Genomic DNA, 23,712 nt, shown 5'->3' on the forward strand with positions numbered 1-23,712 from the left:
GAAGTAAAAATTTTGAATATCGTTTATTTCATTACGTTTCGGCGAGACAACAGCGCCATCATCAGATTTAAAATTTACACAAACTCATGATTGGTAAATATTAACGTTCTTTTAGGTCTAGGCAAAGACCTAAAAGAACGTTAATATTTACCAATCATGAGTTTGTGTAAATTTTAAATCTGATGATGGCGCTGTTGTCTCGCCGAAACGTAATGAAATAAACGATATTCAAAATTTTTACTTCACACTTTGACTGAGATCCAGGAAGGATAAGAATATAATAACAATAGTAATGATTGCACGAAAAATATTCTCCCTCTCAATGAATCAATTAAACTCCACAAATGGCCCACGACTCCCTAATAAAGCCATCGGATATAGAGAACTAAGGAAACCCAGATTGATTTCTCCTGATTCCCAATTAACGACCAATCGCTCCTGGTTTGAATTGCGTTCGAAATTAATCCAAGAAACTTTCCTTTACGATGTTTCAGCCGATCCATCAGTGCACCAAATTAATTATAGTCATTTAACTATCGATATTAAAATGTGGCAGATGCGATATTAATGAAAGAAAAAACGGTACAAGGCGATGTTATGAAAATCAATTTATAAAGCTGACCGATTAAAGGGTTTCCAATATAACAGGCATAATATCGACAGGCTGTAGGCTGCATACACAATTGCTGGCGGTTTTCAATTAAAATACATATAAAATAATTTTAAACAAAAACAGCGGTTTAACAATTCAGCTCGGTTAAAACTGCGTTCTCTGTCCAAAAAAGGAAATTGAATACAGTCGCGACACACTTTATTAACTAATGATATTCCCGTATTTTCCAGAACATTCATTTCTTTTTACCGATTGTGAGAAGCTCAAAGCTCCCATATCCTTTGTCCTTCGCATCTAATTCTTTCCACTTGTCTAGCAGAAAATGTTGCAAACAGATAAAACAATGTGCAAAGGTAAACAGTTTCAATTCTGTTGTGCGCCCAAGCGGATAATAGTGAACTTTGTTCTAGAACTGGAAACAATTACATTTAAAAAGACAGGAGATATCGAAGACGTTTTTATCGGTTCAGGCTTAGATGATTCGTTTCCTGACAATCTATGGTTGTATACAACTTTACTTTGTTATGGGCGTTTCGTTTCACGTATTCACTGTGCCGGAAATTTAACTAAGTCTAAATTTTCTCTCTAAAAAAATAAAGTCAAAAGAGAAGCAAAACATTGAATAAACATATTGAACAGGGTGTTTAAACACTGTCTGAACTGATGATTATCGGATGACCTGACAAGTTCACTCACTCAAAGATTAAACTTCCTTAAAAACAGTCTCAAAATCAACGCAAATAACCTGCTTCAACTGTGTTAATAGTCTCTAAACTATGGCAAAAATTAATTGGCTCCGATAAAGCTTTGACTTTTAGATCTGTTATAATTGCTTAGGTGTTTATACAAAGTTCGACGGCTGCAACATGCTTGTGCAACTGAACTGAACAAAGTGAAACTTAATTATTAAAGCTCACGATGAGAGAATTTTCAGTAGCTAGCAGAGAGTTTGGCAGGCGTTCAATCGCTTGGCATTTTTCAATTAAAACGTGAGACAATTTCTACGAGCGAGTTCTGGTGTGTTTCAATAATAAAATGTGCAGGCAGATTTATAAAAAACGAGAAGTGCAAGTAGGGATGGGATATCGATCCTCTAACATCGATGGTAGCCATCGATGTTGACAACGAGAGGTAATATCGATGATAGGGAAACATCGAAGGCAGAACATCGATGTTTCACAATATCGATGTTCGTTCGCAGTTGCATACAAATTTCAAATTGATTAACTTAAACTTAAACAATTTTATTTGGCATTGTTAATTGTTAAATAATCGACTAAATTGTGAAGGCCTGAAAGTTTAATAAATAGGTAAATGTGATTTATTTGTTTCAATAACATTTTCGGCAAAATGCTTCAAAGTTTTCCGATAATTTGCGGCTGAACTTGTGAGACTGGGGCAACAACGACAAGATACCAACTCTTTTTTTTTATTTTAATAACTCACAGGTATATGCAGAAAACATGGTGTTTCCAATGGTGTTAAGGTTGTCGAATTATAGATGATATGAGACAATATTTCCTCTAATGATCTTGTAAAAAATGGAAATAATAATTTAACATTTCAAACTATATGTTCATACAAAACTGTCGTTAAAAAATGTGAAATTGTGATTTTGCTCCGACCCTCAATAATTATGGTAAACATTGTTAATTCCAATACGCGTAGACAGAACTTCGTCCGTAAATAAAGTGCATTCATTAATGCAGAATCATCAGTAAACATCACAATTTTATGTTAAGTGAATTTATTACTTTACCTGATTGATTTCAAATTTAATAACTTGGTTGGTTTTGCAATAATTTTATTTTTTTAAGCTTTTCATCTGCAATTAATCAATGTTCACTTTGGAGCAAAATTTATCAGCTTCTGCACAATATGACTAATCGGTGTGCCCCGCCTTGTGCATTTACACCACTTCGCATTAAGCCAGTTACATGAGCATAAACTATGATAAAAGTCTACAATATCGTACATGTAACTGTAAAAAGGCACCATTAACATTATTTTATTATTTTTACCATCGATTTTGCATGCTGCGGTATCGTTTGTATCCGCACTATCAAAACGTTTCTATCTGGTATCAACATCAAATGTCCGATGTTTTTATTTCAGGATCTAACATCGATGTTATATCGATGTCCCACTTCCAGCATCGATGGTAAAAATATCGAACATCGAACGAATTACATCGATGTTTTTCTCCCATCCCTAAGTGCAAGTGATAAGAAGAAATACACGCTATATTGTTGCAATCGGTTGCGTGCAATTTAGGTTTACTTTTAAGCAGTTGGAAGCTCTCTTAAAATTTTAAGTGAAGAAAAGCGGGTTTTCGACCACTGAGGCCGCACAAAACATTTAATGGCATAGTAGGTTTTTAAACAATAAAAAGGGCAAGTTAAAGACCAAAAAATGTATATTCTTTATACCAAAACTGAAAATTTTGCTTTGCTCTCAAAAATCTATGCTTTAGATTGATTGCTAGATTCTATGCTCTTTCCTGCTACTATGAGTTATTGTGCACAAGCAAATTACAGCAAAATGCATCGAAGCTCGTCTTAAAGCATCGCGGCACATTATCCAGAATTTTTTACAGTTCTCATCTAAATATTTGTTTTAAAAATGTGCAAGATTTTAAACTTTGATATGAAAAAGTAACCCGGAAATTTCAGATTTGAAAAACATTTCACAGAAAATTGCGAAAAGTGATAAACTAAACCTGAAAACAATATGAATTCTAAATATATTATTACTTTTCCTTACTCCCAGTGCAAACTTTTCAAGAATTACAATAACTTTAATATTGCATTGCTTGAATAATCAAATTTTCATCGTGTGATTATTTATTCACATTCTCCCCACAAGACAACATCACGCTATGGGCAGTATAATGGACATTTTAAAGGCCCATCAGACCGCAAAGGGCAGTAAGGGTTGAGTTCTCCCTCCTTGGCTGCGTCTTAGTTCGTATCCGGGAAATTTGTGAAATTTTAGAGCTCTATTAAGGTCAGGCAAGCAAATGATTCGGGTCTTAAACTATTCAAAAAATTGGCTTCTGTTTGTGACCACATACTTTAGAAGGATTGTTTATCAACCCCTTTAAGTACGGGCTTTTGGATGGATCTTTTGCAAGCTAAGCCCAGTGATGAGGACTAATAGGGTCATTAAAAAAGCTACGCATTTGCAAATAATTTTAGTGCCTTGCTTCTTAGTCTGATTATTCACAGCTACTGCTAATTTTTTCAATACTCAATATTTCATTTGGACTTTTATTAAACTGGCGCCGTTTGAACAGAAGAGAAATTAATCAAAACTCATTTATGCATAGTAAATATGGACTTTTTGAATTTTGCATTAAATGTGCCACAACAAACCGAATTTGTTATTGGCTGTATTTGGTTGAAATCATTTTTCCACGAGTTTAATTGCAAGGAAATTAAGGAATCCTTCGAACATTCATGGACGCGAATTCATCAGGGTTTTCCGAACGGCTGGAAATAATTGAAAAAATGCCACCAATTCGGCGAGCACAAACGGATCAGTCACGTACAATCGATCCCCATGTAGACGAAAACATCGAATCAGTAGTAATTTATGATCAAAAGTTGCACATTTACGTAGAAATTTGGCAAAATTATCCAAGAATAAACTGACAAGAAAGTTCTCTAATCACATAAGCTGAAAAACTGTACTTGAGTTTCATGTAAGCTTATTGCAATCTTGCATTTCTAGGAGATCAGAAATGTAACTGTATTCAGTTTTCAGATTTTTACTTTTCTGATAAATTTGGGATTTGGATTTGCTTTTAAAAAATCATGACTTAATCTTCTATAACTCTCTGCATAGAAAGTGCACTTTTTCAATTGATTTCTGAATATCAGGTTAACAGGAAGCTAGTAAAACTTCGTTAAAAGTAGATTAATTTTCCGCAAATATCAACATCGCAGAAATTTATTTGCTACCTATTCTAGTAGGAAGCTTAAGTATTTGCCTGAAACGAGTTGCAGTTCAGACAAAAGTAACAAAAAGTCCATACCGTTTGATCTCAATAGCAGTTCCACCCTTCAAGACACTCGACTCTACGTTGTCAAATACATATCAAAGTTCCCCAATATCCACTGATATTGTACTTTTGCCTTGCCAAGGTTGGCAACATCCGTATTTATTGGGGGAAATTTTCAGAAAGTTGCGGCTTTGTCTCACAAATCACTTGCGATCAATATGGATTTCGTATTGTTGGCAAAGAGCAAACGGGATTTTGTTTTTAATTGCACGATTCGGACTGGCCGATGAACGATTTATAGATCGATTAAACTTTCTATCAGTTTACTTGAGCTGAATTTGATGAAATATTGCAGACTTTGGGCTATGAATCCATCACATGTATGTCAGGTTATTCGTACCTTTATTTTCCTTCTGTGTCTTTCGTCTATTCGCGTTTTTTTTTGTATATTTGTATTGTTTATTTTGCAATCGTTCTGCTTTGGATTCTTAAATCAACTGGCCTTAAATCGAAATTTTCCATTAAAAAAAAATTGCAAACCATTGAGCGAAAGAGACTGAGACATGAATGTATAACTACATTGACAAGTTAATTAAATTACAAAATGGCCCATATTCACTTTGATATTAAATTATTGCCATGTTAAATTAATTACTTATTTTAGAATACATTTTATTTTATAATTTATGGCTTTTACTTAAACTAAATTTCGCCATTCGAACAGCTATCTGAATGGGACTTTTATACACATATTATTGAATTGAACAGTCTGATAAATAGGTTTGCATTTGCGAATTGACTAATTAATTAAAAGTTTGCAGAAAACAATACTAAAATATTCGGATGAAATGTACTTAATTCCGTTATATCGCCAGTCGCAAACCATTTCAGCTAAAAACAACGACGAACCTTTTCAAAAACATGTTCTAATTTTAACGATGCTGGTTAATGGCAAATTTTGCCAGCCATCCTGAAGCTCTTAATATATTAACGTCATTTCCAACGGTTTCCGAAGAACGAATATTTTAATAATGGCTCTGTGAGAGTTGCTGTTGCTTTAGACACTTTTCCCCAAAAAAGTGTTTAGATTTAAAAAAATATTGGAAAAGAGTTCGTTCCTTAGTGACTGTGGAAGCGTGTTTCCACCATCCTTGTGGTCCTTCTAATTAAAATAATTACTTACCAAACTGTAGTCTGAATCAATCATTCTGGGCGACTGGTGTAGAGCTGAAGCAAACAATATGTATCCGATGCACTTGTAGACGTTGGGCATCGTGCAGAATCTTCTGGCTAATGGAGCATGGCAGACGTAGATGTATCTTTGCACGGCCAGAATGAGAGTCAGCCAGATGCTGGCAGTGTGAAACAGATTGGGAAGAAACTGGAAAAAATCAAAACGATTTTGAACAATTTGTGTCTAGTCCATTTTCAACTATCCTAAAAACATTCAGCGATAATAACATGTTAAATGTTCGAAGTTCAATCTCAAATGCTCAAAAAGAGCTGTTAATAACACACAATCCAAATGGCGAAAAAACGTCCTCAGACCCAATCTAAGGCCTACTTCTAAAGATCAAAGATCCATAATTGAAGCCTGGAATTGGAAATCATGGAGCGACCAATCTTGATTTGGCTCAAATTCGGCGAAATCAACGTGAAGAAAAAAGCGGCCACTTTAAAGTTTTCTCAAATTGGTCGCGACATTTATTCAAATGGAGACGTGGAAAACTTTCACAATTAGGAACGTTCGGCTGAGCAATTTCATGAGCGAATATCATCGGTTCCGCCGATGGCATTTTTAATTAGTCAGCGCGTTTGAAAGCTGCCGAAACATTAAAATCATAACTTTTACAACCGCGGAAATTCCACAAGATTTATTGCTCGGTTTGGAGAACTGTTTCAGCTCCTTGGACATGGTGAGATGTACCAAATAAATTTCGAACGTGCATAAAACGACAACAATGTGGCCCATTTCCACTGATATATGGGTTTAATAGCCATAGAACTGAACGGTAAAACCGCTTTAAAAGGGCACTTATTTTTGTTGGATAGAGTGGTAGTTAAAATGTTAAATACCTATCGCGCGGTTGCTTTATTAGTGAGTATTTTCTTGATTACTTTAATGGGTTTTCGCTAAATATATTTCACTAGAAAAATGGGGTTCAGTTCATGACATTAATAAGGCTTTTTCGCGCGAGTGGGCTGTGGTATAAAGGTTTTCTTTCATGCGTTTTGTAAGCACGAGTGGCGATTTTTTGCATCTTCTGCAACACTTTAAGTTCCTAAACACAAGCAACTAACTTTGAGCACAAATTTCCGCATAATCATTATATGTCGCATCCTTTTTATCTTCTACTTAAGCTTCCATTAGACCATTTTGCCCCACATGACTTTTCCGAAAATGCAATTTTACATTATCAGAATTAAACCTGATAAATGAAAAAACTTCCGAAACTTTTTGTGAGCTCTCAACGCGGTCAAACTAATATGCGACTAATTAAAATGTATCAGAAACTTTCCAGGCCTTCACTGATAATAGCATTCGGGTTTAATGAAGCCATTTCCAGCGGATTATTATGTAGATCCACATTAAGTGAATGGAAATGTCCGGCAATCAAAATTTCCAGCTTTGCTGGATTAGTTTATCACAAGGTTGTGTTTTCGCTGTTAGAAAAATTTCAATTCAACACATCTCTTAGACTAACTGTTCCCAGTCTAGACGAGGATTTCAACCATTCAGAGCAACCACCGGAGGAAATCCGGTTTAATCTCATAATGGCAAACGAGGATGTACTCCAACGAGCCAGCATTTAAAATTGCAGATGTTTAAGAGTTGGGGGTTCAACAATGGAAATTACGCTTAATCTGTTAAACCCGTCCCGATATCGACCTAATAATTTTCCCGTGAGTTGCCCTATAGGAAATTAAAAATGGTTGCACAATTTTTCATTGTATGACACTCCAATAGTATTTTGTGATTATTTGTTTTTAACTAGGTTCATACACTTTTTTTGTCATCATAAATTAAACTTTCAAACCATTTTTATTATAGAATCCTCATTAAATTGTAGTTTGCCTAAACTTTCGTCAGCTTGGTTCTTAATTATTGAATTTTCCTTTAATTGTGTTTCATGGAGTTTGAGGGTGCAACAATTAAAATTACGCTTATCTGTTAAATCCGTTCCGACGTCCACTTGATAACTTTCCCTTAAGTTTATTATTATAAAACGTTGCATAATTTTTATGTGTATGACACGCCAATATGTTTTTGTTTTAAATTTTTTAGTTAGTTTTCTACATATTTGTTGTCAAGATCAATTAAACTTTGTGTTATACAATCTTCATTTAATTTCAGTTTGGCTAAACTTTGGTAAACTTATTTGTTTAACGCCTTTTCAAATAAAACTGCATTTCCACCAATTGATCGCCTTAGTAGCGAACGACGACGACGAGTTCCCGTGCAAATGTAGTAGAATTGAAAGAAAAACCATACTTTTAATCGATTTTCTGGACAAGGGACTATCGATGTAATAAATATTTCAGGTGCACTTGCAATTCATTGCAGGATTTACATGTCCTGATACTCGCCGCGGGCTTTCAGTTCTGTATAAATTTGAATTAAATACAATATAAATTATTGCTTGAGCGGATCTTTGCAAAGATACTGAAAAATTGCACGGCTTAAATGCATGCCTTTACCACAGATTAGTGCATTTCATCAGAAAAATCATGTTTCCCTCGGGAGCGATAAAGAAAATGTGTGTTCAAATAAAACCGAAAATTTATGATTTTTATTGGCATAAACTGCGAATTTTTAGCATACAAAACAAAAAATGCAAACTAGAGTTTTTCGATTCATATGAATCGCAAATAAACAGACCCAAATCACTGAAAAATCATGTTTATTTACGATTTTTTGCCAACTCAGCAAAAGTTCATTAACGCTTTTTAATCCGTTAAATATCAATTATTTCTATGCCACATTTCCATTCGAATAGACTCGTCTGGGCAAAATGTCAGGGTTTTAAATGCTATTTTAACCATGAGTAAATATTTACTTACTCGATGTACCTGAATCAGAAGTTCATCGAAATATGGCATTCACTTGTTGAAATTTAATTAATCTGTCATTGGAAGCTTCACTTTTTATTCAATGGTTTTAGTTGGTTTTCATGTGATTTCTATTAAAAATATACATCAAGGGCCAATGTTCTGTTTAACTTTATCATTTCATTTTCCAGTTCCAAAAATCTTTATTAGTTTTTCAGCTTCGTTGACAATCAACGTGAAAAATCTGAGCAAAAATTCACAAAAACTTTACAGCATATCAAACGGAGACGCAGAATGAGTTCAAATTCTCCTACTCTCCATCAATTTTCAAACAGTTGTTTATTAAATAGCTTAATACAACAATGTCTTCGAAGCAAACTGAAAAAAGTATACACTTGGAAAATAAAACCCGTCCAATAAACAAAGATGAAATAAAGCATAAGACACTTAAGTTAATTTCCAGAAAATCAACCCATTAAGGAACGTCTCCAACGTGAAATAAAAGTAGTTAAAAACAAACTCAATTAATATTTCAGCCCCGGGTGTTGGACAGTAATAAACCGGCAGTAGTAAATTTAAATAGTTTCTTTATGTTTTGCGCAAATTAGCTTTAATGTTCTAGCAGGGAGTATTTCCAAATCCTTTTGGTATAAACGCTCAGACAATGTAAAAACACATTTTTAAATTAGTTAATAATCTAAAAAAGCGTTCTAATCTAGTAACAGCTTACAGTCTATAGGAACAAAATCACGCAGAATAATCTATGTAAAATGATAATCATTAAAACAGGAACAAACAGACATTTTATTTGTTACAAACTGTTTGTTTTCCTAATAACCTTCCTCGAATGAAAATATTATGTATTCTAAATGTTACTTTAATCACTTGCAATATTTTTTTTTATTCTATCGCCTTTTCTCGTTCAAGTTGAAAGGCCCGGTATACATTAAAAATTAAATTATTGCGGCCATTGCTTGAAACTGGGGAGTTTAGTTTGGGTGCTAAAACTGCTACTCTTCACTTTTGCTGAGGAAATGCTTGATTACGGTTTCTATCATGCTCAATCGCGTTAATAATTTTTATTGGTGTACAGCATTTCCAAATATGAAAAAAAGTTAATAACATGGACAACACAACAGGAATGAAATAAAAAACCTCAACGTTTGCAGATTTCCTGGCTAAATCAATTGAACCGCAAACAACATTAAATATGGTTGAAAAAAATTATATTAATCATATAACGTCCATAATATAAAGCAAATATAAATAACCTAAACAATCCTAAAAGACGAGAATAGAAAAATGTGCTAATAAAAATAATAGTATTAAAAAGATTCCACAGTTGGTGATGATTTGGCTAATAATTTAAGAAAATTGCTGACGTTAAGAACAATCATTTTTGTAATATTGGTGAACAGTCAAGCTGCAACATCGATACTCCTGTCGATAAACAGACTAAACTACCACCAACAGACAGGAAATATGACATGTTTGTAGGGTTTTTCGATTCTTGACTGTGACTTTGTAACCATATAATTTTATTTTAATAAAGAATTTAATAAATAATAAGTATCTCACCTCATGCATAACGTTCCAAGTATAACAAAGTGGAACAGGCGCTAACGGCTTGTAATGGTTTCCGAAAGTGTACATGTAAATCAACCAGGGCGCGGGCACTAAAAGAGTACACATATCACAGAGGGCCATCGACATTAGCACTATATTAGTGGGAGTCCTCATATGTCTTTTAGAGAGCACTACCACTATCAGAGTATTCGCTACTATTGTTATCAACAGAAGAATGGGCATGAGATAGCCGTAGAGTGGAACTGCATAGTTAATGGGCATTTCCTTGGTCACATTGATGTAAGCTATGTCCATGCTATTGAGCTCAACTAGGGTGAAGTTGAGGAGGGAGGAGTTTCCAGCGCAGGGATCCAGATAGTCGGAGGAAGCGGTAGAGTTGGGGTCCAATTCGAGCATTTTCAGTTGGGGCTGGATCTACTACGGGGTGACTATTTCGTTATTTTAGTTGCTACTGAATATGCAGGGTTGCTAGATGCAGGTGTAGAAGAAGTCTGCTTGTCCCGCTCATGTTCTGAGCATCTAGCAGAGAGGAAAGCCATCTGCAACAAAGTACTGGCCTTAATTGAAGATTTTGGAAGTTATTTACAGTCAAATATATCAGGGTTTGTTCAAGTTTCTTGTGAAGACTCTAAATTGCTCAATTTTGTACATCAGACACGCCGAATCCACCGTATGTTTTTGATCAGAAGCAAATTGAAATCTCGTTTCTATCTGTAAATAGGTCTCTTTCAATACCATTTTCGTGGCTCAGGTCTCCATTGGAATCAAAAACGTTACTAGTTAATCTTTTCAAGCTGTAGATGCGACTAAATATTTAAAGCCAGTTCTAAATTGTTAATAATGCTCCTCCATATGAGAACAACAAACAGGTCATGAAATTTTCAAATTTATGCAACACTGGCACTAGAACGCGCTGTGCTTTTGGGGTAACAGAGTGATTATAATTTCAACAGAGCCGACTGTGAAGTGTAATTACTTGTTGCAATAGAGCGAATGTTCTTCCATGTGAAATTTAATGTAAAATTTAGTTGATGTTCGCAAAGACTTGCTTGTTTTGACACCAAAAAACTAATTAGTCGATTCATTTCTAGCGCCACGTAGATATTTTTGGTTGTTTAGGGTTTGGATTGCTACTTGTAATTAAATTTGGATGGAAGAACGGGAATGTTTTTCACCCATTTAATCATGGAGTATTTCATAGTTATATCAGAAGATTACAATTAATTCTAGTTAAGAGATTGACTTGAAACAAAGGCTTCTTTTGTGGCACAACAGAAGCAAGTATGTTTATAAGTCACCACTATCCGTAAACAAATTGTATTGAAAGTAAACATCTATTCAGAATAAAAACGGCAATTTTACAGATTGTCTCTAGAGACGAGCCAAATACTACGAGCGTTTTCTAGACTCGCATTGTTTTTGAAACGTCGCATATTGCGTATAAACAGAGCACACTTTCAGGCTCTATCCAGTAATAGCATGCAGCATTTTACAGCTCTACTGATTTTCTAAATATGAGCCAAAAGACAATGGCGGTTTTAAAAATTCGCATTAATCTCGAATTTTCGCACTTTGAGGGAAAACTAAAAACATTCCTAAAACAATGCTTCATAAAAAAAATTGTGCGATTTAAGGCTCTATCCAATAATGGAAACTTGAAATTTCCAGCTCTACCTATTATCTACTTATGAGCCAAAAACTAATGGAGATTTTATGGATCAGAATTAATCTTAAATATTCGTATTTTGCGCGAAAACTAAAAACATTACTAAAATGAGGCTCGGTATAAAATAGTGCGCAATTTAAGGTTCTATGCAATTGTCGAAACTAAAACTTTAGAGCTCGATCGATTCTCTAATTATGAGCCAAAAACTAATGGCGATTTTATAGATCAGCATTAATCTTAAATATTCGCATTTTGCGCAAAAATTAAAAACATTCCTAAAATGAAACTCGGCAAAAAATAGTGCGCGATTTAGGGCTCTATCCAATTGTCCAAACTAAAACTTTACAGCTCGACCGATTCTCTAATTATGAGCCAAAAACTAATGGCAGTTTTATAGATCAGCATTAATCTTAAATTTTCAAATTTTGGGCGAAAACTAAAAACATTCCTAAAACGATGTTTGGTAAAAAATAGTGTGCGATTTAAGGCTCTATCCAATAGTGGAAACCAGAACTTTACAGGTCGACCAATTCTGTAATTATGAGCCAAAAACTAATGGCGGTTTTATAGATCAGCCTTAATCTTACATTTTCAAATTTTGTGCGAAAACTAAAAACATTCCTAAATCAACCTCGGTATAAAATAGTGCGCRATTTCAGGATCTAGGAAATAGTGCAAACCAGAAATTTACAACTAAACCGATTCGCTAACTATCAGWCAAAAACTAATAGCGGTTTTATAGATCAGCATTAATCTTGAAYTTTCGCATTTTGCGCGAAAACTAAAARCATTCCTGAAATGAAGCTCAATATAAAATAGTGCGCSATTTAAGGCTATATCSAATAGTGGAAACCAGAACTTTACAGGTCGACCAATTCTATAATTATGAGACAAAAACTAWTAGCGGTTTTAAAGATCAGCATTAATCTTAAATGTTCAAATATGGCGCGAAAACTAAAAACATTCCTAAAATGAAGCTCGATATAAAATAGTGCGCGATTAAAAGCTATATCCAATAGTGGAAACCAGAATTTTACAGGTCCACCAATTCTATAATTATGAGACAAAAACTAGTAGCGGTTTTAAAGATCAACATTAATCTTAAATTTTCAAATTTTGCGCGAAAACTAAAAACATTCCTAAATCGATGCTCGGTATAAAATAGTGCGCGATTTCTGGCTCTAGCAAATAGTGCAAACCAGAAATTTACAACTAAACCGATTCGCTAATTATCAACCAAAAACTAATATCGGCTTTATAGATCAGCATTAATCTTGAATTTTCGCATTTTGSGCRAAAACTAAAAACATTCCTAAAATGAAGCTCGATATAAAATAGTGCGCGATTTAAGGCTCTATCCAATAGTGGAAACCAGAACTTTACAGGTTGACCAACTCTATAATTATGAGCCAAAAACTAATGTCGGTTTTATAGATCAGCATTAATCTTAAATTTTAAAATTTCGCGCGAAAACTAAAAACATTTATAAATCGATGCTTGGTATAAAATAGTGCGCGATTTCTGGCTCTAGCAAATAGTGCAAACCAGAAATTTACAACTAGACCGATTCGCTAATTATCAGCCAAAAACTAATGGCGATTTTATAGATCAGCATTAATCTTGAATTTTCGATAAATCGATCTTGAAACGATGTTTCGCATAAAATAGTGCGCGACTTAAGGCTCTATCCACTAGTGAAACTCAGAAGTTTACAGCTCTACCGATTCGTGAACTCTAAACACGCCAAAAATGAAATTCTATATAAAAAGTGCGCCTTTTAAGACTCAGTCCCGTAAAAACAGCTATAGCTTTACAACTCAACCGAATCTTTGAAAATGAGCCAAAAACCATTGCAGAAATTGAATATATTTCGCCAAGAATATTTTATTTTCAGTTAATAATTTAAACCGGTTTATTCGTAGTGAATTTACCTGAGCAAAGCAGACGTTCCCAGAATACCAAACACAGCACTCGCAGATAAATATTTATCTGAACTGGAAATACGCTTTATGAACACGACCTAGTTCGAACTTTGCTAAAGCCACATATCGTCTAATACTCAAAGACAGCAATTCTGGAAAGTCTAGAGATAATATTGCTTATATACATCTCAAGAGAAATTACATTTCTATGTTTTTAATGCTCTTATTTCATCACGAGTCCGAAGTCAGGTAGCAAATGAGTCTTCTTTCGTTTATTTCAAAAATAAACCCAATAAGCTGTAAATAAATGTGCGACGACTTCCAATATAGCACTTCTTTTAGCATTTTGCAATAAATCGAATTTTCAGATCTTCGGCATGAAAGTAGTTTTGGATCTTTTCAGCATTATTTTTTTTGATGCAATATAAGTTCAACATCAGTAATTACTAAAAAAAACATATTTTGCAAACCGTTTGCAGTGTAATTTCCTAATGTATAAAACCCTGAAACAACAGAGTATTCCGCAAAGCAAATGTTTAGAAACGGGACGATTTACGTACTGAAATCACATATGCCCACTTATAATGCAGACGGGCGGGCTGTTCAGTATTCTCATTGTATGTAAATGTGGAATCCCCAAAAAACTTGGGCCATCCATTTATCCTGGTCTGCGATCACCCCGAATAATCGGATTTGCATAAGTTGAAGCTACAAAACTAGGCTGCTTTGTGCGAAAGCATTCGGCCTAGCACTTTGAGCAAGAAATTACCCATGAAATCACATATTTTTTCGCATTCAAATTGGTTTCCAGAGATCGGCAAGTTGCTCCCTGTAAAGGCACAGTCTCCCGATCCAGAATTATTCAGTTCCGTAAAACTGCTTTGGGGAAATTATTTTTCATTGATTTTTATTGCCGCCTGAACACTAAATTTAAGTGCCTCTTTCAATATGTCGTTTTATTGCTCTCCGCTCTTTCATAAATTACGGACTCTTAACCGAAAATGTATGGGGTTGCAGTTTCAAAGACGGAATTTTTTTATCTAAATCACTTATTATTTAATTCACGTGAAAAAAAATGATTTTTTTATACTTCCTGCTTGTGCCAGTTTACTTACGCAAGTAGTTTTTCACATGTCCAAAGATTGAATTGGAAATTTTGCAGCAGTCATTAAAACTGATCAATACATAATTATTTAAGCAACCAAGGAATATTTGTGTGTACTCGTGTAACATAGCTGCTACTTAATTCACCAAAGTTTATACTAAAGATGAGTCGAAATTGAGAGAACGTACGTTCGCTTATTTGCGGCAATTGCACGTTATAAATTCGCACTTAACACCTGTTAACTCGCTTCACAAAATAATACAATGCACGTGGCATTTGAAGAACTTCGTTCAAGTCGACGCTAATTGGCTTGCTTAAGATATCTGGTATCATAATTAAGAGCAATTTAATTTACAGTTACGCACTCACCTTAACTAACATGGCACAATTAAAGATGCAAAGTGGAAGCTGCTAAAGTGGCAAATGCTTTAAGAGCGTGATAATAATTAAAGGCGTTGTATTTTCGGGTCTCTATCAAATGAAAATTCCTGGCAGTATCCGGTTAGATGCGATGATGCAGAAGCTGGAAGTTACCGATGTGTGTTTCACTCAAATATTTACCTGGATGCGACATGAATTCGGGAGAAAGCTCAATACGCTGGCTAATTTCCATTTGGAATTGCTTGGAAAGTTTCCAGTTGTCGGGTATTGTTGATTCATCTAAGTGATAGTTAGGTGAATTTAATTCAAATATTATGTCTGCATAGACTAATCAGCAGTCAAGTTTAGGCTGCGTGATCTACATTCTGAAAATATAATTTGAATTTTAGATTTACATTATGCGCCGTGTTTGCCCTGCAGCCGGTACAAGAAGATTTCCGGCGGATCTGTGCAGAATACGGCTTCTTTCAACATGAACCTTAGACATCGCTGTTAAAAACATTAATAAAGTTAATGCAACAGAGTGGTTTGTTCAACATGAAGGCAACACTAACTAAAAAAGCTAGTAAAAACAGTCGGGTCTTTAAAGTTTGATCTTGTGTGCTCTGTTAGCGGGGTTTCGGACTGGATTCAACTCTTTCCTTACTAACGGGTCGAAGCGCAGGCAATTTTAAGAAAATTCAAAAAGAAATAGTTTTTCTATCCAGCAAAATGTTAACTCTTTCACTCAAATTATCCCCAGAAAACCTCGATAAACCAGCTCAAATAAACTCAAACTAACCCAAGCAACCTAGAACTAACACAAACAAACTGACATGAGCCGAATTAAGAATGTAAGCAGAGTTTTGAGCTAAAAACCTTGCTAATAAGACTAAATAAACTCGATATTCGTCATAAATATCTAGCTTTATTCTTTTTTCTTTCCTCCTTCGCTTTTTGGCCTCAAAATCTACTTTTAGTCTTCTTTCTTTGCAACAAAAAACGAATGTTTGGACCAGAAAAGTGAAAAATGAGCAAACTTTCTGAGGCCAGGAAAATATTATAACTCTTAAAATGTCTATATAGATTTTATGAAACATGCAGAAGGATTGCCATTTTTGCTATCTGTCGGAAATTTGAAATATTATGGAAAATAACTTTTTTCAGTTGGAAGAATCGTTTCCTGGGAAAATTAAATTTTTTCCAGAAACGTTGGTTTGAGTAAGATTGATTGCTTTGGCTCTGATGCGTGACTATAAAAGCTTCTCAATACTGAATAAATATCGCGATTTTCTTCGCTAAAAGTTATGCAAACTTAAGAGGTTTACTTGCAAGTTCAAAAAATTTCCTTTCAAGCTTATCTGCAAGTAATACTTGACTCTCCAATAATAGCGCCTACATTCTACTATTACAAAATAATTTTTTAAGTTAGGGGAAGTAAAGGGATGTAAAATTCCAACTTGAAAAAATCGACACAGACGTTTCTTTGGAAGTTTCCAATAAACATCTTTAGATAAAACAGGAGCAAACACCGATATTTCAAGAGAGATAAATCCGATGAACAATAGGTAGAAGAAGAAACATATCCAGCTATTGGCCCTTTGCCAAGATCCAATTTTGCTAAGTAAATTTAAACGTAAAGCAAATAGAAGCGACTGAATTGAATCCGGAAACTTTTGTCCGCAACCAACGCTCAAACACAAATTATATCAAAATTTATGCATCCAAATTTACGTTCTATTTAATCATTTAATTGCTATTTAATTGCTGCAAATCTGTTCCGCTTAATAGCGAAATTAAAGTCGATAATGGATATTTATGCTTGTCGAACACCAGCGCGTTTGGACGAGACGATTAAACTTTACACTCTGTCTAGATCATATCAGAAGTTTTGTTTTATTTTTGCCATTAATGTGGCCGACTAAATCCATAAAACGGGAATCGTAATTCTCAATAATACGCTTTGGGTAGTTAGAAACGTGAGTTGGACTAACCGGACCCGGTAATTTGTAAGCAAATTGTTTCTGCTGCAATTAATTGGATTTTTTTTGTTGAGAGAAATAACTGCAAAAGTGCAGGAAGTGCAGCTAAAAAAATTAAGAAATGTTAGAGAAGTTTGATCAGAGAAGGAGAAATGAGAAACGAACACTTATCGCCTATAAAGGAAATAACAGGAGCAATGAAAAAGCAGTAAAGCAACAACAAGTTATATGTTTTCAAAACCTTTTTCTTGGGTTTTTGCTTCAAAATTTTTGTCCTTCAAGAAGGCACTTCTTCTGTAACACAAAATTACCGATTATAGAGTGGACATTTTTAAGAAAACCCTTTCAAAATTAAACATTAAGCGTTAAACTGTTATTGAACTTTAAACAAAATGTGTGCAGACAACTTTGGCAACAAATGGAATTGTTAAAATATTGTATGAAAGAGCACAAACAATTTGTAAAACCCGAATTCCAAAAAAATCGATTCATGAAAGAAGTCATGAAAGAAGTTTTAAAATTTCAAAAATTATCCAAATTTCTTTATTGGCAAAAGTTTTAACGAAATTAAAAGTCCAAAATTAAAAGATAATCAAAATGCACTCATTACAAACAATTCTATTCTATTCATTTGGGAAATTTGAGATAGAATTAAACGAGTTGGTAAAAAAATCAATATTAAAACTGCCTTCAGATCTGAAAATGCAATTAGAAGCAATTGCAAAACCAAAACTTCAAGACAAAATTATAAATACAAAAACCGTATTTTTAAGCAGATCTGTTATCGACATGTCGAGGTAGCTTTTCTAAATTAATTTATTTACTTAATGGAATTTTTCCTTCCAGCTCGAGTCTAAGTGTTCTAAGTCTGAGCATTCCTTATCAATCTGTAATAGAAGTCGTGAGGAAATTCAGGCTATTTAAACATTTTGAGGCAAAACACCCAAGAAAAAGACTTCAAAAACATTAATCCGCCTCGCTTCATCCATATAGAATTTATCTAAACACAGATATAAATTTTCATAGACCTAGAAAAAGGGTTTGACAAGAGAACGAAGAAACTGAGTGAATTTCTCCTCCTTGATGCCAATTTAGACATACCACTAAAGCAGATTTTGTATAAATTCCTTAAAAAGAACGTGATAAAACTGCCTGTTTCCCCGAAAAACTTATCCCTACATACAAATATGTTAACTTTGTACAAAGACAGACAAGTTAGGCGGTTATCAAACACCACCCATATCTCGACGGCATTAAAACTTCAAACTAACGTTGAACTAGCGGTAGACGGTGTTTTGTTCTTGGGCTTGAATTGTACCATGCGAACCGAAGTAGAGGCATTGTGCTTTGAGACAAATGATTAAATCAATTGTAACAGGAACGAGCGGCGGCTCGAGTGCGAAATTACAACTTGTATCCGCTAACAGCTCAAATTGCATTGTTGATTAGATTAGGTATATTGTCGATACAATTGCGTGCCATTATCACGCACCGTTGGGATTTGTTATTAAGACGGCTTCGGGACGACAAATCACGTTGGCACTTGTATGGCCATCAAGCTCTTCACCCGGCCATGATTAATTAATTAGTGGCAAAATATGATCGCTTAGCTGACTGGGAAAGTTCATAACATTGTGTGATAAACGCCCAATGTGTATATGTTTCAAGTATGTTCAGSCCAATACTGAACTTTCTTGCACAACGTGAACGATTGAAAACGGGTTTTKAAACGCTGAAGTCAATCCAATAGGGGACAATCTAATCGAATTCTTGGGAACTGCGTCCTGTCGTCTACTTTCCCCAAGGYGAAGGTTTAGACGCTTTTTGTGTCAGCGGCAYASTTTTTCSTCGTCAACTAACAGTTTCCCCACAAATCCACTGTATTCGGATTATCTACAGTTTTCAAGTTTTGCATTACWCGGGTTTATTTTCTTCTTCCCGCGGGCAATAAAAAAATCCACGTCTTTAAGCACCGATTTCGCAGAACGAGCAAACATGAGATCRAAACTAACTCAACAACAAAACTAAAGACAGAGGGACTGTTYGATAACCAAATAAAACATCTTTATCAAATAATTAAAACATAGAATAGAATGRATAATTAACATAGAAGAAAACTGGAGCAAACTGAAGTGTAAMATARTAAACGCAACAACTGAAGCATTGGGGAAAACACAAWTCAAAGCAAGAAACCCTTTCAATACAAAAACACCCTGGTTATCAGAAGAAGTTGRGAGAAGAAAAAAGCGTTTCTCCAATACAGATCTGAACAAACGCRACGTGCTTATAACCAGKATAAGAGAATCAGCAACAAAACGCACGATTTAGTTAGAAGATTAAAAATAGAACAATGGGAAACGTACACAAAGGGAATTGAACATGACTCTATGCAAACACCATCAATAACATGTTGCAGTATGCACTGCAGTCAAGACCAGACACTGGAAGAACAGAAAAGATGATGAAGGTARATCGTCGCGGGACAGAGTCAGAAGTGAAGTCTAAGGGACGCATGCAAAGACACAACAATCAATGAGTGGGTAAACACAAGAAGRACGGAATAAAATAATCACATTTCTATAAGGAAATTCTTCKTCTAGCGGRCAGAAGATCTAAAGGACGTCCGAGGGAWCGAAAACCGAAAGATRAAGAGGCAAAGTTGCCTATGTAAAGATGAAGATTTTCATCTTTAGGGCATTGTTCAAATGTGTTTATTTTTATCTAAGTGGACTCAAGAGWCGCTCCTTTCAAAGAGTCAACAAAACATGGTGATTTTTTGGCAGTTTCGATTATTTGCCCTTAGTAGCATCGAACCAGTAAATAGAAGAAACGAAATTACAAATTCCACCTTGATCGGTAATAAACCGAATGAAGGTGGAAGAATAACCGGAATGTTTCGTGTTGCCACTAATTCCAGGGAACGGCCAAACCAAGAACCTGCAATTTCCATTAGCTCTACTTGAAATCTTGAGCAATTCGCTTGATTTAATTGTCCCTCCCATTCGCCGGTTACAACCGAAATTGAGTTTCGCTGTATTAGCATTATCTTCGTCGCTTAACCGAAACACATTCACTCTATATGAATGTTTACACTGCGACCCCAGTTCAGTCCATCATATATGCTAATCCATCCTCCTGAATAAGCGATGTAATTAGGCAAGATTACCCGAAGTCTCCCTATAGATTCCATTCGATTTGGTAATCCAGTTTTTATATTTCCATATTAAATAAAACTGATCGGGCGTGGGCTTCGAATAGCTTCATGGGAATTAGTTGGGAATTGCGGCTCCAAAGTAACATTTGAGCCTTTGGAAATGTTGGTACATTAAATTGGGCTGATGAGGGAAAGGAATTTTGCAATGTTGCATTGATCCCATTGAATATTTCAATTGCACCGTTTGTAATCAGCATTGAACTGTTCTTGTTTTATACGTTTTGCAACTGAAAAGTTGCGAAATTCTAGGAGTTCAGTACAAGTTGCACCTTTGAATGACCCTATAATTTGGATCACTCATTTTATGCGCCGAAAAATCGTTTTTGGGTTAAATTGTGGATATAATATGCGAATGGTGCGAAACGTCGGTTTGCTACAAATATTGTGTTTTTTTACACTTTTTTTGTGCAATTTTTGCCTGTTAATAAGACAAATTGTCTTCACGTCTTCTATTGCTGGTGGATAAAGAATGCTGTTACTTCACAATAAAAAATATTTTTTTATCAAAAGAGAGTCAAGGGCTGTCGGCTTCGACTCACTTATGCTCAAGCTGTAACAGATGTAAATAAAGTGAGAGAAGAATATAAACCTTTAGGCAGATTGTGTTTTTAATTAATTGTGTTTTAGACACATAGGCATTTTTTGTCCAGAAAGTGTTTCTTTGAACAAGAACTTTCTTTACTGACTTTTCGGGAAAGAGAAAAGTTGTTGTTTTGAATTCGTTTTCGAATATTAAACTGATGTGAGGAAATAGTGTGTTTTTCAAAGGCAAAACACCCAAGGAAAAGGTTTTGAGTGAATCGTCTCAACCATATAGAACTTATCCATATCACTGAAGTTTCTCGATGTTTGCTTAATGTTGTACTTCACTTAATTAAATCGAGAAACTCTAAACGGTTTAGTAATGCGATCGCTTGTAAACATGTATACCATTTACTTCACGACTTTAATTTCGATTTAATTCAGTGTTACTCAGTTTTCCATCGAAGCAACGAGCAAACCRTACTGGATGTTTCGTTTRTAAAGAGAAAAACTACAAAAGTTGTCTTTTCTTCCGGAAGCCCAAATCGTCAAGTCRCAATTACGACTTTGAAGATGAAAATAAAATGTGCTCATAAACAAATACTGTCTTATTATATGGGGTTATTAAAATGTTTTGCACAAAATTGATGTATTTTTATAAACGATATCCAGATTTATTTTGGTATCGCCCCAATCAGTTTTATGAGGACCTTCTCAAAGAGCCCCATATGAGTTGAATGAATGTGTTTGTAAATAAAAATCCTCTAAAGCTCAGCCGTTACCGGTTTCAGCCAAATCGTTTATGCAAATTATTAAATTTAATTCGGGACATTTGACTAATTCTGTATATACTTAAAAATGTGCGCCAGCAAATGCATAGAGTTGTTTGGCTGAGAAGTTAATTTTTTCATGAAATTTCAATTTTATGAAAGCAACTGCTTAAAACTGTGCCAAACAAAAGTATACGTAAACCGCAGCCACTTGTTGCTCGACAGTCAAACGAATTTGAAAAATTTAACGCACATATTTCATCGTTGAAAAGCCGAGTGGAGTGCTATCCGGCGGATGATAACTTTCCGGCTTTCAGCTAAACCCGAAATATTAAAACCAAACTACCGACCTAATGGGCGATAGCAAATTATTATACAGGTGTTTATTCGGTTTTCGTTCTTGGTTGTTGTATTTATGGAGTGGAAAATAGCGGATAAGCGAAATAAACTCTTGAGTGAGCAGTGAGAGGCAATTAAAAAGTTCTTTTACTGTCAGACAAATATATTAGTTTGCTGTTAAGTTTCAAATGCCATCAGCTTAGCAGTTGGATAAAACTTTGTAAGATTAAACCTGTCTTTTGCAATTAGTCTGACGCTATTAAGTTTATTAGATGCGAGCCACAATTAGATTTGCCTGCAGATAATCCTGCTTATTAGAGCGCGTTCCTGCCACTTCGGAGCACTGATGTCAGTAGGTTACGAATTTAATAATGAACACAATTTGACGCACTCAAAACCAACATACCCACACTGATAGTTATTTGCTCAGATCTAATTTTCATACGATTGCAATTGCGAACACCCATAATCAATAATACCGTATTTAGTCGCTTTCAGTTAACAAAGTCACGTTTTGTTGGTCTAACAAAGACTGTCATTAATTAAAGGCTTAAGCAGTCCCGTTTAGATTAATATCGGCATAACGACTAAATAAATACCAAATAAACCCTGTGGCTTGACATTTAAATATATCCAGCCTATTCGCTCATTAGGAGTTCACTGGACAAAAATTTGTTTCTTGGGAATATATTCCCAAGACTTGTTAGTATCAACGAAATGTATTTAGGAAGGAACAGCCAAAAATTGGTTTTATTGTCTCGCCGAAGAGCTTCCACTCATCAATAGAGTTTAATTTATTGGTGATATTTAATGTTTAGGCTAAACTATACTCTTATCTTTCCTGGGACGCAGTCAAAGTGTGAAGTAAAAATTTTGAATATCGTTTATTTCGTTACGTTTCGGCGCGACAACAGCGCCATCATCAGATTTAAAATTTACACAAACTCAAGATTGGTAAATATTAACGTTCTTTTAGGTCTTTGCCTAGACCTTCACACTTTGACTGAGTCCCAGGCAAGATAAGAATATAACAACAAGTACACGCAGTAAGGAAAATAAATCAGAGTTAAATTATACACACATATTTCACAAGCAAAATAATGTATCAGTTTTTGTGTTTTTGGAAATAGACGATTAATAATTTTTTCCGTTTAGCTAATTTATATTCAACTCTAGAATCTTTTAAATTCAGTTTGCAAAATTATCATCAAAGGCCATCGCAAGTTCTGAAGACGAACTGCCGAAAAAATCAATTGTATATACTTTCCTGACTGTGTTTCAATTCCAAATCAAAATTAATTCCTGGGTTTCAGTCATTCATTGTCTTTATTTATCAATTAAAATACGTTTAGGTCTATTTTTCCACCACCATCAGTTTCTCTAAAATAACATAGTTAAAAAAAAATTAATTAATTTAAAAAACAATCACAGTTCGTCAACAGTTTCAGTCATTTATTGTCTTTATTTATCAATTAAAATACGTTTAGGTCTATTTTTCCACCATCATCAGTTTTTCTAAAATAACATAGTTAAAAAAATATTTCATTAATTTAAAAAACAATCACAGCTGGAACAGCCT

General features: G+C 34.6%; 1 protein-coding gene across 2 annotated transcripts in view; it reads right to left on the reverse strand.

The window, feature by feature from the left end:
* The window catches only part of LOC109544864 (sex peptide receptor), a 75,694-nt gene that overhangs the window by 14,850 nt on the left and 37,132 nt on the right, over positions 1-23,712 (reverse strand). For both annotated transcript variants that reach the window (XM_048669359.1, XM_048669358.1), the window contains exons 3-4: positions 10,245-10,792; positions 5,800-5,997 (exon numbers count right to left, since the gene is read on the reverse strand). In XM_048669359.1, coding sequence (XP_048525316.1) covers positions 5,800-5,997; positions 10,245-10,649 — 603 coding nt within the window. In that variant the 5' untranslated portion in view covers positions 10,650-10,792. The remainder of the gene's footprint in view (positions 1-5,799; positions 5,998-10,244; positions 10,793-23,712) is intronic.

Source organism: Dendroctonus ponderosae, unplaced genomic scaffold (assembly GCF_020466585.1).
Source record: "Dendroctonus ponderosae isolate FM_Combo_2020 unplaced genomic scaffold, Dpon_F_20191213v2 Dpon_F_20191213_8, whole genome shotgun sequence".
Classification (NCBI taxonomy): Eukaryota; Metazoa; Arthropoda; class Insecta; order Coleoptera; family Curculionidae; genus Dendroctonus; species Dendroctonus ponderosae.